At 41.1% G+C, this 14,252-nt stretch overlaps 1 protein-coding gene and 1 long non-coding RNA gene across 9 annotated transcripts in view; one reads left to right on the forward strand and one right to left on the reverse strand.

Annotated features, from left to right (window-relative positions):
* Positions 1–14,252, forward strand: part of ATP10D (ATPase phospholipid transporting 10D (putative)) — a 136,222-nt gene that overhangs the window by 69,321 nt on the left and 52,649 nt on the right. For all 8 annotated transcript variants that reach the window (XM_024993336.2, XM_024993335.2, XM_024993338.2 and 5 more), the window contains one exon: positions 8,793–9,031. In XM_024993336.2, the coding sequence (XP_024849104.1) occupies positions 8,793–9,031 (239 nt within the window). The remainder of the gene's footprint in view (positions 1–8,792; positions 9,032–14,252) is intronic.
* Positions 1,411–14,252, reverse strand: part of LOC132345514 (uncharacterized) — a 40,270-nt gene continuing 27,428 nt past the window's right edge. The window contains exons 2-3 of the long non-coding RNA XR_009494891.1: positions 6,847–7,009; positions 1,411–4,231 (exon numbers count right to left, since the gene is read on the reverse strand). This is a non-coding gene — a long non-coding RNA (uncharacterized lncRNA). The remainder of the gene's footprint in view (positions 4,232–6,846; positions 7,010–14,252) is intronic.

Here is a 14,252-nt window from a genome sequence, read left to right on the forward strand (position 1 = left end):
TCGAGACTTCATCATGATTGCCTTTCCATTCTCTTCTTATTTTTCTAATGGTTATGCTGTATCGCAGTGTAATAATTGCCACAATTTATGTAACGGATCAACCATCAGTTTAGCTTATCAACAGTCATTTGCTATAGTAAACAGTACTGCAGTGAACATCACTGGAGTTAAACCCCTATGTCCATTTGTGAGATTAGTCTTTTCCAAAATTATCTGACTATAAATTCCTATTTTGGGGAAGTATCTTATAGCAGTCATGTTTCACAAAATATATGGTTAGAAACACTGTATTAGTTTTTGTATTTGTGGGATTTTAATTTTGTAGCATCTAGGAGAGCTGACCTCTTGCCCTGTCCCTCAATATATATAGTGCTGCCCAATGAGTACTTTTCTTCTGTAGCCCCTTGTGCAGGGAAGATGCTAAGTGACTGAGAATCAAATGCTACCAGGACTGAACTGTAATTGGTAAGATACCTGTCTGTGAACCAAGAAGTGTTACACCACCTCTGGGAGGTGTTGACATTGCCTGTCCACACGTTTCTACCATATATACATTCATAGCTCTTAATCTCTTGTCTGTGAAAGTGAAAGTCGTTCAGTTGTGTCTGACTCTTTGTGACCCCATGGACTATACAGTCCATGGAATTCTCCAGGCCAGAATACTAGAGGGGGTAGCCATTCCCTTCTCCAGAGGATCTTCCCAACCCAGGGATTGAACCCAGGTCTCCCACATTGCAGGCAGATTCTTTCCCAGCTGAGCCACAAGGGAAGCCCAAGAATACTGGAGTGGGTAGCCTATCCCTTCTCCAGGGGATCTTCCCAACCCAGGAATCAAACTGGGGTCTCCTGCATTGCAGATGGATTCTTTACCAACTGAGCTATCAGGGAAGTGCTCAAGAGACAAGTCTTGGCTTAAAAACAAGCATATGCATACAAACACACACCATCCTCCCTCTCTCTCTCTCTCTCTCTCTCTCTCAGTGCTAAAGGGGATAATGATACAGGCTAGTTTTCCTCAGAACTTAACCCTGAGGCCTTATATTCACTGAAATGAAAATCAGTTAAGCCTTCAGGATTTTCTGTCAAAAGAATTGCCTATGAGATATTCCCATTGAAAATGTTACTGCTGCGAAGTAACCCCTTACTCTTATTAAGTAAGAGCAAGTACTCTTAGTTCTTGCAGTTGAACTGAATACATTTGATGACACCATTTCTTGTTTTAAAACCTTTCAACTTATAAATTTGGTTCATGGACTAAGCATCAGCAACACCCAGGTATATCTTAGAAATGCAGAGTCTTGGGCCCTTCTTTAAAGTTTCAATTAAAATCTTCATTTAACAATACATCAGGTGACTTATATGGATATTAAAATTTTTTAAACTCCCTTAAAAGATTACTGAAAAAGAATGTTAATAATAAACATTTTATTTTAGAATGGTTTTAGACTTACAGAAAAGTTATAAAGATACTGTGCATTCCAGTATGCTCCTCCTGACCACTTTCCCTTGTCTTAACATTTTACATTAGTCTTAAGATACGTTAGTCACAAATAATGAACCTATATTGATACTTCATTGATAACTAAAATCCAGACTTTATTGGGACTTCCTTTTTACCAAGGGTCTTTTTGGTCTCAGACCCTGTCCAGGATACCACGTAACACTTAAGTCATCATTTAGGTGGCTCTAGGTTTTGAGTTTCTTGGCCTTTCCTTTTTTGGGTGACTGCTCAGATGGTAAAGAATCTGCCTGCAGTGCAGGAGACCTGGGTTCAAACCCTGGGTCAGGAAGATCCCCTGGAAAAAGGAATAACTACCCACTCCAGTACTCTTGCCTTAGAGAATTTCATGGACAGAGGAGCCTGGCGGGTTACAGTCCAGGGGGTCGCAAAGAGTCGGACACGACTAAGTGACTAACGCTTTCACTTTACTTTTCACTTCAAGAGTTCTGAGGGGCACTCTTTAGGGATTTTGTAGGGTGGCCCTCAATTTGGGTATGTCCGCACAGTGCCTTTATGATGAAGCTTGTAAATCTGATGGATGTAGTGGCAGCCTTTAGTGGTTTCTAAAAACAAGGATTTTGGAATCAAGCCTCCTAAACCTGACTCCCATCTTCACTGCCAGCAAGCTTTGTGACTCTGGGCAAGTGATATAATTTCTCTGGGCTATGATAAAAAACGATTGGTGATATTAATAGTATCCACTTCATGGGGATGATTAAGAGGATAAGAGAAAGTAAATTATGAAAAAGCAGTTGGAGACTTCCCTGGTGGTCCAGTAACTAAGACTCTGCACTCCCAATGCCGGGGACCCAGCTTCAATCCCTGGTCAAGGGAGCTAGATCCCACATGCTGAAACTGAAAGATCCCATGTGCTGCAACTAAGACCTCAGTTCAGTCGCTAAGTCGTGTCCGACTCTTTGAGACCACATGAATCGCAGCACGCCAGGCCTCCCTGTCCATCACCAACTCCCAAAGTTCACTCAGACTCATGTCCATCGAGTCAGTGATGCCATCCAGCCATCTCATCCTCTCTTGTCCCCTTCTCCTCCTGCCCCCAATCCCTCCCAGCATCAGAGTCTTTTCCAATGAGTCAACTCTTCGCATGAGGTGGCCAAAGTACTGGAGTTTCGGCTTCAGCATCATTCCCTCCAAAGAAATCCCAGGGCTGAACTCCTTCAGAATGGACTGGTTGGATCTCCTTGCAGTCCAGGGGACTCTCAAGAGTCTTCTCCAACACCACAGTTCAAAAGCATCAATTCTTCGGCGCTCAGCCTTCTTCACAGTCCAACTCTCACATCCATACATGACCACAGGAAAAACCATAGCCTTGACTAGATGGACCTCTGTTGGCAAAGTAATGTCTCTGCTTTTGAATATGCTATCTAGGTTGGTCATAACTTTCCTTCCAAGGAGTAAGCGTCTTTTAATTTCATGGCTGCAGTCACCATCTGCAGTGATTTTGGAGCCTAAAAAAATAAAGTCTGACACTGTTTCCACTGTTTCCCCATCTATTTGCCATGAAGTGGTGGGACCAGATGCCATGATCTTCGTTTTCTGAATGTTGAGCTTTAAGCCAATTTTTTCACTCTCCACTTTCACTTTCATCAAGAGGCTTTTTAGTTCCTCTTCACTTTCTGCCATAAGGGTGGTGTCATCTGCATATCTGCTGCTGCTGCTGCTGCATTGCTTCAGTCGTGTCCGACTCTGTGCGACCCCATAGACGGCAGCCTACCAGGCTTCCCGTCCCTGGGATTCTCCAGGCAAGAACACTGGAGTGGGTTGCCATTTCCTTCTCCAATGCAGGAAAGCGAAAAGTGAAAGTGAAGTCGCTCAGTCATGTCTGACTCTAGCCACCCCATGAACTGCAGCCTACCAGGCTCCTCCGTCCATGGGATTTTTTAGGCAAAAGTACTGGAGTGGGGTGCCATTGCCTTCTCCATGCATATCTGAGGTTATTGATATTTCTCCCGGCAATCTTGATTCCAGCTTGTGTTTCTTCCAGTCCAGCGTTTCTCATGATGTACTCTGCATAGAAGTTAAATAAGCAGGGTGATAATATACAGCCTTGACATACTCCTTTTCCTATTTGGAACCAGTCTGTTGTTCCATGTCCAGTTCGAACTGTTGCTTCCTGACCTGCATACAGATTTCTCAAGAGGCAGGTCAGGTGCTTTGGTATTCCCATCTCTTTCAGAATTTTCCACAGTTTATTGTGATCCACACAGTCAAAGGCTTTGGCATAGTCAATAAAGCAGAAATAGATGTTTTTCTGGAACTCTCTTGTTTTTTTCATGATCCAGCAGATGTTGGCAATTTGATCTCTGATTCCTTTGCCTTTTCTAAAACCAGCTTGAACATCAGGAAATTCACGGTTCACATATTGCTGAAGCCTGGCTTGGAGAATTTTGAGCATTACTTTACTAGCATGTGAGATGAGTGCACAGCCAAATAAGTAAATATATTTTTTAAAAGGCACGTAGAGCATAGCACAGAATAAATTCTTTATAAATACTAGTTGCTAGTATTGTTGTCGTACCTGGAGGAGGAAATGGCAACCCACTCCAGAATTCTTGCCTGGAAAATTCCATGGACAGAGGAGCCTGGCGGGATGTAGTCCATAGGGTCACAAAGAGCCACATATGACTGAGTGACCGAGCACATTGTTGTCGTGTCAAAGTAGGACATAGGCTTGTCTCTTGAGAAGCTCATGGTTCAATGTGGGAGGGACACCTGGAAACATAAAAATACCTTTTTAAGTGTCGTAGGTTTAAAGTCAGCGTTGCCTTTCTATATTGTTTTGATTTTTCAGCAGTCAGTTTTGGAGGTGGATTTGCACTGATCAAGGTTTGGGGCTTTGAAGATATTGGCCTAGAAATTCTTGGAATGCTGGAAATATGAGGAATTAGAATAAAAGGCTTTGTGTCAAGGCTGTGTGGATGATACAGTTGAAAGAAACTCAGCTGAGTGTGTTGTTTACAAGCAGGTGAAAGTTGGAATGCTGGAAATGTTTGTGTAGTTAGTTCATAGCAAAATGTTCAGTGGAGGATATGGGGATGATATAGTTGAAAGAAGTTTATCTGAGTGTCCTGTGCTTTTCAACCTTGTGTTTGGCCCTTTGGAGAGCACGTTGAAAAGTGTGATAAACGTTTTGTTCCATAGGCTAATGCTCACTTCTTCCAGATATCGCATAAATGTAAATAATAGGTCGTGAAAGGTTACTGGATGTTTGAACAGGAGCATTGGAAGAGAAAAGAGATTAGGATTAAATAAGAGAGAAATAAAGTAGTTAATGTAGCATCTAACATAGTACCTACCTTGAGACAAAGGAAACATTACAGACTTTGTATATTTTCTCTTACCAGCTAGAAGGCAAGAATTCTCTTGCCACTTTGAGGTATTCATGGAACTTTTCAAGTCTACTTTAGTAGACATAATAAAAGTCTTGATGATCATTTGGATGGATTTTATTTATCAGTATAATAATAAACCTTTGCTTCTCATGCTCAATTAAAAAAAAAAATTCAGAGTCTAAAAGTATGGCTCTTAGTAGCTTTGTTTTGTGAATCACATTGTAACTTTACTGGTCTATTTATTTCTCATCGCTTCCCACAAATGATTAAAGATTGAGTTACTCCATGTCTTTTCTTATTTCACTCTTACGGTTTTATCAGTCCCTATTGAGCAAGTTCATCCTAGAGGAACAGCTCAGCTATCTGGCTCTATACTAATTCCACAGTTCCTTGATGAATACTTTCCCTACTGATGACTATGAGAAATTCCTAAAGTATAACCTTCATGTTTATATATGTTGTATAGTATTTTAATTATTTAAAAATAGTATCACATTGTCAATATGTAAATTTTTTTAGCTACTCAAGCATTTATCAACCTAGCACTATTGACATTTTGGGCTGGATGATTTTGTCTTAATGGGGAATTGTTTAAGATACTTAGAAGCATTCTTGGCCTTTGCCCACTGCATGGCATAGCACTCCCCCAAAGATGTAATAGCTAACTTGTGAACAGGCATTGCCAAATGTTTGCTAGGGGATAAATTTGACCCTCCTTCAGAATCACTGAGCTAACCTCTTGTATACAAGTAACTATGTGCGGTGCGGTGCTGTGCTGTGCTAAGTCATTTAAGTCGTGTGTGACTCCTTGCAGCCCTATGGACTGTAGCCTGCCAGACTCCTCTGTCCATGTGATTCTCCAGGCAAGATTACTGGAGTGGGTTGCCACGACCTCCTCCAGGGGATCTTCCCAACTCAGGGATCAAAACCCACCTCTCTTTTGTCTCCTGCATTGGCAGGTGGGTTCTTTACCACTCGTGCCACCTGGGAGGCCCTATAAGTAACCGCTAAGGACATATAAGCAGATACTTGTCTGACTTTGATCGGAGTCATGAAGACTCAAATTCAGATCCCAGCTCTACCCACTCTGAACTGTTTACTGTCTTAGTCTCCTTAGCTGCAAAGTGGAACAGTGATCATTTCTAGCCAATAACATTTTTTTTTTAAAGATAAAATATATATAGATACAGCTATATGCAATTGTTTATATAAAGGACCTAGCACAGCATGTACAATCACAGGCAGTGGTCCTGGCAAGGTGGCCAAGGGTCAGCAAAGAAAGCTAGGGGAAGTGTGAAAAAGGAAGGGAAAATAATAACAATAAAAAATTTAAAAAAATAAAGGACCTAGCAAGATGCTTGATGAAAAGGAAGTACTCAGTAAGTGCTAATGCTCTATCCTACAGTGGATTTTCCCTTGACGCTAGGCATGTTATTCATACGTCTATTCATACCCTTATTCATTATTCATATTAATATTTAAACTACAAAACATGGACTCAGTGAAATCAAGCAGGGAATATTGACCATTTTAATTTTTTGGCTGTATTTAATAACAGTATAGCATGAAGACTCACAGCACTGGCTGTGGAATTTAATAAACTGGAGTTTAATAGAACTGTATCACTCTCATGAGATGGGGAAACTTACTTTAATTTTTATTTCTTTATTTATAAAATGAAGGTATTGATAATATCTACCTCAGAAGGTTGTTACAGGGATTAAATGAGACAAATGGCTGGCACATAGTAACATTTAGCAGTACGTCTAAGCTATAAAGTGGTACCAGTGAGTGGGATGAAGCAGAGGTCTTCAGTGAGGAACTGGGACTGAGGTAAGTAGAAAGGAGGAGAATGGCTGTCTTGAGCTAAGGCATGGGTAAGAATGGAGAACCTCAGGGTATTTGGGATGCAATAAATATATCTGTTTTTGAAGTTCAGAGGACATATAGGGAAATAGTCTGTATTTTTTTAGGCAGAGAATATAATAAACTTACAGAACTGCAGAATTGGAAAGGATCTTGAAGTCATTGAGTCCAAATCATTCATTCTTCCAGTAAGAAAACAGAGGCCTAGAAAGTGATTTGCTGGAAGCCACTTTTTGAAAGAGTTAGTCCTAGAACACAGAATCGCCATGTTGCCTCTTAGTCTCTCCTTGTCCTTAAAAAACATAGACAAAAGCTGTTAAAATAAATAGAATATGCAGATGCTCTTTGTTTTATAAATTGACTTCCTGAAAGCCATACCTATTCAGTAGCTAGAATTGGCATGAATACTTCAGATAACTAGCAGTCCAAACAAGCATGTAGTTTTTGATTGTCTACTCTCTATTCCAGACACTGGACATAATGATAAACAAGACAGACAAGGCCCCTCCTCTCATAGAACTTCTGTTGGAGAAAATTATCACAAGTTAGTTAATTTTTAAATAAAAAATATTAAAAATTGTTTTGCAGAGAATTAAAATTGGGTGATTGGGCTTCCCCCGTAGCGTGGATGGTAAAGAATCTGCCTGCAGTGCAGGAGACCTGGGTTTGATCCCTGGGTTGGGAAGGTCCCCTGGAGTAAGAAATGCCACCACACTCCAGTATTTTTGCCTGAAGAATCCCATGGTCAAAGGAGCCTGGTGGGCTACAGTCTATAGGGTCTCAAAGAGTTGGACACGACTAACATTTACTTACACTTTATGATACAAAATGAAAAGTACTTCGAATGGGATGGTTGAGCAAGGCCTCTCTAGGGGGGATATCAGAGCCTAGATCTGAATGACTTGGTTTTTGAATTCAGGAGTAAAAGCCTTCCAGTCAGATGGAGTAGCTAGTATAGGGGCCCTCAGACAGAAATGAGCTTGACAGTTTTCAAAGTAAAGAAAGGCCAGTGAGGCTAGATTTAGTGTGGAAGAGGGGCCAGAAAAGTTAGGTCATCAGAGGCCAGATCATTTTGAGTTATGTATGCCAAGAAAAGGAATTCAGATTTTATTCCAAGTGAACTGAAAAGCCACTAGAAAGTTTTGTGTGGGCAGTAGTCTGATCTGCTCTATCTTTGAAAGATCACTCTAGCTACTGTTTCAGGAGTAGAGTACATACAGCAGGGAGGCCAGTCAGGAGGCTATTGTTCTGGTCCATTTGGGAGATGATGGTGAGTTGGATTAAGGTGTTGGAGATGAAGAGAAGTTTAGGTATTTGGGATATATTTTAGATGAATAATAGACAGCTGTCGGTGATGCTTTCAATACTAGGGATAAGGAAGAAAAGAGAAATCAAGGATAATCCTAGATTTTTGGTATAAATAGCTAGGTAGATATTTAGGTTTCATTTACAAAGATAAGAAAGACCAGAGAAAGAGTGATTTGATGGGAGCCTGGGGGAATAGAAAGAGCAGTCTACATTTACCATACCAAATTTAAGACGTCCATTATTTATTCAGCTAGTATTTTTTGAGTATCAACTCCTTCCCTGGATTTTAGGAATATCATATTAACAAAAGGCAAAATTATCTGCCCTTCTGGAGTTTATATTCTAATGGATGATTCAAAGAATTAAAAATAAGGTCAATGATGTATAGATGGTGGTAAGAACAGTGTGGTTAGATCTGAGAAGTCTTCACTGACAAAGGACCATGACTTCAAGGAGACTTGAAGGGGGTAAGGGAGTGAACCATGCAGATATGTGCCCAAAATGTGCACAGAGATAATAGTTTAAAGATGACGCCACAGAGGAAGAGTATGTAGGTGGTGAAGGAAGGAATTCTTGTGGCCTCTCTCATTGCTGCTACTTTTCTCAGTGATACAAGTTCATTAACTCAGTGTATTGGAGGAGTTTGGAAGCCAAGTTTTAAAAAGGAGGGGATCGTGTGAAATAGCTGTTTAAGAAAATGCTTGATATATTCGACCTGCAAGTGTTTCATCTCAGGGAATGACCCAGTGTGGTTTTCTTTCCCTCAGCCAAGAGGTTGGAATCCTATCAGGAAGCTGCCTCTGAAGATGAAGATTCCGCCGACACTCCCAGTGGCTCCCTCAGCAATATGGCGAAACCGAGGGCCCTCAGCTGCAGGACAGTTCACAGTCGGCCTTTAGGAAGTATCTCCTCGAATCATCTTACTGGGAGCTGTTTCGCTCTAGAAAGTAGAGAAGGAGCCAGTGAAGTGCCTCATTCCAGACAGGCTGCTTTCAGTAGCCCCATTGTAAGTGTGAATGCGTGACTTGAAACTTGTCTGTCTGTGTTGAATAATGAAAGAACATTCTCATAATTAAAATAGACCACACACTGTTGTCTTTTCTCCCTGAGAAGAGACTGTGTAAGTTCAGTCTGATTGCCACACATTCACAATATCTTAATTTTGGAGATCAGTGTCAAGAGATAGTATACCATTTCTGAAAAACATGTTTCTGGTCAAGGTCAGTCACTTCTGAGCCTGGAGAAAGCTGCCTTGCTTTAATGATCATGGCTCACTTTCAGAACCAGCACAACTTACTGGAGGTATCTCATACACTGGTAAGTGTGTCTAATTGATCGGGAAATCAGAGGCCTTTCAGTATCCTCCGAGGCCTTTTTATCTCTTTGTAATCCTCCCCGAAATCCCACCAAATATGTGTCCTCTTCTCCATTCCTAGTCCTCAGCAGATCATTTTCTAGTGTTTCTATACAGAGCTCAAGAGGGTGTGTGTTCTTAAGTCCTGAGAGGAAAATATGGAGGAAGAACCATGTGGAAGATGGAAAAGAGGAAAGATACTGGTGCGAAAGAATTAGAAATCAAAACTTTTGCGGCACTTAAAATCACTTTGATAAAATTTCAGCTGCCTTCTCTGCCCTCCACATTTCATTAACTTCTCCTTATCCTCATTCAAGATGAGGATTCCCTAGCCATGAGACTGGTAAGCAGTTGGTGATCTCTGAAATAGGTGACATAACAAGAAATAAACAGTTTTGGGAAGACTTTTGTTTCTGCAGTGAATTTATCTAGACTTTCATAGTAGAGACGCGATCTGAGTATACCCCAGGGATCTCATTTGTCCTGGAAAGGCCTTGAGGGGAGTCTGGCTTTTTTCAAAGTTCCAACAAATAGAGCAATTTAGAATCTAGGAAGATCATTTCACTGAAACTCATCCAATGCATTTCTTTGGCTCTAAGGATATAATGCCTGTTATATCCTATCATTACCATATGTCAAGCTATTCCAAACATCTGGACTTAATTTTTCTCCAGTCTCTGAGGGAAAAAAAAAAAAAGGTAAAGAATGCATACAACCTCTTTTCTGTACTCATTTTCAGGCTATATCAGAAGTAGATATCTGTTTTCTTCTGTTTTATCAATTTTGCCCATTACTCTGCTGATCTTTTACCTTTTCCAGCCGCCTGCAGTTAACCACATGTTGACTCATGTTTACTTGGAAGTCAAGGATACTAATGACCAGGTGGGCCTGTGCCATGGCCTCCCTCTCAGTTTCCCAATCCAGCCTCACTCTCTTCATGCAACAAAGGATTATTTCCTAATTTGGAGTCATTATGGTTTTTGTACCATTTCCCCTGTCTAAAATTCATTCTCCCCTCACCACCTACTTCTATCTACCAGGTCTGATGAAATACTTTTTTAAATATCATTTCTTCTGAAGACTTCTCAGACTCTGTGTTTCTAAGTTCTGTTTACACAGTCCCTCCTGCCCTTCAGTCCCTTAGTCCTCATGGCATTGGCATTATTTCTGCCTCTGATGTGGACCTTGCTCCTTGAGAGCAAGGACTTCATCACCTTGAATCCTCGGCATCTAAGGTCAGAGTCTCCCATGTCTGCTCTCCGTGAAGTATTATTGGAAGCCGCTCAACAGGCTCAGTTTTCCTGTTCAATCTGTTTTGTTTTGACTTGCCTTGTACTCCAGTTCCATGCATTGTGCTGATTATACAGCTTCTCTGGGGTTGCTGCATTGTTTTGTGTTTTGAATACCAGACCCTTACATACAGGATGACGAGGTCTTCCTTGAGATCCGAGACCATCTCTCATGCTTGCTCTAGACAAGCCAATTCTATCCTTCTTGTAGACTAAAGATTATTTTGAGAAAACTGTAGATCCTTTAACCTGAAAGCTGACATCTGTGAAAATTGTACATATGATACTAAAAGTCTGTTCATGTATCCCAGGTCGTAGAACACCAGTGTGAAAGCATAGTGAGGGCTGTGATGTCTGGAAGTGAAAAGTTGTTAAGATGGTGCCCTTCATGGGGGAGGCAAGGGGAGAATCAGAGAGGGTCCAAGGTAGAGTGCTGGCAAAGGTGTGCCAGCTTCAGGAGTTAGAATGACATTGAGGACCTTGAGTCCTGGATTCACATGACCTACTTTAGAAATAGAAACCTTGACTTTGTGAGTCAGTGTTTTTATGCTTCTTTAATCCTCAAGAAGTTTTCATTCAGCAAGCATGCTATTCATTCTACCTGGAGTGCTATCCTCCTAGATCTTTATATGGCTGTTTCCTTTCTTTTCACTGAGGTCTCAGCTCAGATGTCACCTCCTCAGTAAATCTTGTTGTTCAGTTGCTAAGCCGTGCCAGACTCTTTGTGACCCCATGAACTGCAGCTCAGCAGGCTTCCCTGTCCTTCACTATCTCCTGGAGTTTTCTCAGACTCATATCTATTGAGTCAGTGATGCTATCCAACCATCTCACCTCTGTCATCCCCTTCTCCTCTTGCCCTCAATCTTTCCCAGCATCAGGGTCTTTTCCAGTAGTTAGCTCTTTGCATCCAGTGGCCAGAGTATTAGAGCTTCAGCATCAGTCCTTCCAATGAATATTCAGGGTCGATTTCATTTAGGGTTGACTGGTTTGATCTCCTTGTTGTCCAAGGGACTCTCAAGAGTCTCCTTCAACACCACAGTTCAAAAGCATCAATTCTTCAACATGGTAGTAAGATTCAGTAAATCTCACTGACCACCCAATCCAAAGTATGTTCCATCTCCTGCACACTTGTCTGAATAGAACCATCTTGTCTTGTATAAATAGAACCATCTATTTATAGGTTAATTTATCTCCCCCACCTAGGATGTCAGTTCCATGCACCCAGGATCCCATATATTCTGTGCACCCATCTTTCCTTGAGGTGTTGCTGATACCATAGATCAATAATAAATATTTATGGAGTAAATATTCCATAAATGGAGTAATATCCCATTAATGGAGTAATGGAAGACAATGACATAATACTAGAGCCTGGGATATAAAACGGATAAGACACATCCCCAGCTTTCAGCTTTGCTTTTGATAGAGGAGGCAGACATATAAGTAAATAGAAGTAATCCTGTATTGAAGATGCAGTAATGGTAGTTAATCCATAGTATTAAAAAGGCACAAAGAAGAGAGTCATCAACTCTATGGGGATGAGAAGGGATCAAGAAAAGCTTCACAAAAGAGGTAAAACTTATTTTATGATTAAACTAATGAGTAGAGGGTTCACAGTAGAAAAGGAAGGAAAAGCACTCAGGGCAGACAGTATATAGTGTGTGCAAAGGCTCAGAACCACACAACCAGGGAGAATGTAGTGGGGAGGAGGAGCTGTGCATGTGTGGCTGTTGGCCTTTGTCTTTTCTCTTAGGTCTTTGGTATTTAGGAATCTGAGGCAGAAGGCATTTGTATCTATATCTGTGCCACAGTTGTCCAGATGGAGTGCTGCGTCCCTAGGATTGGAGTGAGGGTGGAGCAGGAAATGAGATAAACACCTTGGGTGCAGGTGACAGAGGAGCAGAGCAGTGTTGGGCTTCCCAGGTGGCTCAGTGGGAAAGAATCGCCTGCCAAGCAGGCGACATGGGTTTGATCCCTGGGTCAGGAAGATCCCCTGGAGAAGGAAATGGCAACCCACTCCAGTATTCTTGCCTGGGAAATTCCATGAACAGAGGAGGCTGGTGGGCTACAGTCCATGTGGTTGCAAAAAGTTGGACACAACTCAGCAACTGAACAACAGGGCACAGTGTTAGATCTTGGTCAGTGTTATCTCCCACACGGAGTATCTTTGTTCATTCTTTAACTTTGGACATTTTTGAATTTGCATAAACAAAGTGGGTCCAAGTCATTCTCAGTTTGAAAACAGAGTTAACATTCAGTACATAGTAAGACTACGCAAAAACTTTGGCAGACACTTTGAGAGAGCAAAGAGAAGTCTTGGCCAGTGTTTGTTTTAATTGGATTTGCACAGGGGGCAAATACAGAAAGAAATGAAGGAAGGAAAATAGGAGAGGGAGAATGGGGAGGGAGGGAGAGAGGGAGAAAGAAAGGTGAATGTGAAATCTGCAACCTGGTAAGAAGACATTATATGAATCGTGGCAGCAAATGTAAGGTTTCAAATAGCCAGATGCTAGGACTAAGACTTTGTACTCCCACCATGAAACAGATAAGGCTTACTTTAAATATGGGAAGCTGTCTACATCATGTTCTGTAGTCTCTAATTAAGAGTATACAATTTTTCACTGCATAAAAAAATGTCAATTTGAGGTCAAGTGGGAGGGGGTTATGTCTTTGTTTTCTAAGAATAACATCTTTTTAATGTTATCCACCCCCTTCTTTATGGAATATAAAACCAGCAAATGTTTATTAGTAATGTACAGCAATAAAATTTTATAGCTTATCCACGTGCCAGGTACTGACACAGCTACTGAGTTAGGAATCCAAAAATCCATAAGATATGTTAAAAAAAATCCATAAAAAAAATAATGAAATAATGCCTTTTGCAGCAACATGGATAGAGATTATCATACTAAATGAAGTCAGACAAAAACAAATATCATATGATATTACTTATTGTTTAATCGCTCTGTTGTGTCCGAGTCTTTTGTGACCCCATGGAATGTAGCTCTCCAGGCTATTCTGTCCATAGGATTTCCCAGGCAAGAATACTGGAGTGGGTTGCCATTTCCTTCTCCCGGGGATCTTCCTAACCCAGGATCAAGCCTGAATCTCCCGCTTGGTAGGTGGATTCTTTACCACTGAGTCACCAGGGAAGCCCGATATCACTTACATGTGAAATCTAAAAAAATGATACAAATGAGTTTATTATGAAACAGAAATAGACTCAAAAATGTAGAAAACAAATTTATAGTTACTAAAGAAGAAAGGGGGAAGGGATAAATTAGGAGCATGGGTTTAAGAGATACAAGCTACAATACATGAAAAGGTCTTGGAAAAGACCCTGAAGCTGGGAAAGATTGAAGGCAGGAAGAGAAGGGGACAACAGAGGACGAGATGGTTGGATGGCATCACCGACTCAATGGACATGATTTTGAGCAAGCTCCGGGAGTTGGTGATGGACAGGGAAGCCTGGTGTGTTGCAGTCCATGGGGTCACAAAGAGTCGGACATGACTGAGCAACTGACCTGAATACATAAAATATATAAGCAACAAGGATTTACTGTATAGCTTGGGGAAGTATATTC

Source organism: Bos taurus, chromosome 6 (genome assembly GCF_002263795.3).
Source record: "Bos taurus isolate L1 Dominette 01449 registration number 42190680 breed Hereford chromosome 6, ARS-UCD2.0, whole genome shotgun sequence".
In the NCBI taxonomy this organism is placed as follows: domain Eukaryota; kingdom Metazoa; phylum Chordata; class Mammalia; order Artiodactyla; family Bovidae; genus Bos; species Bos taurus.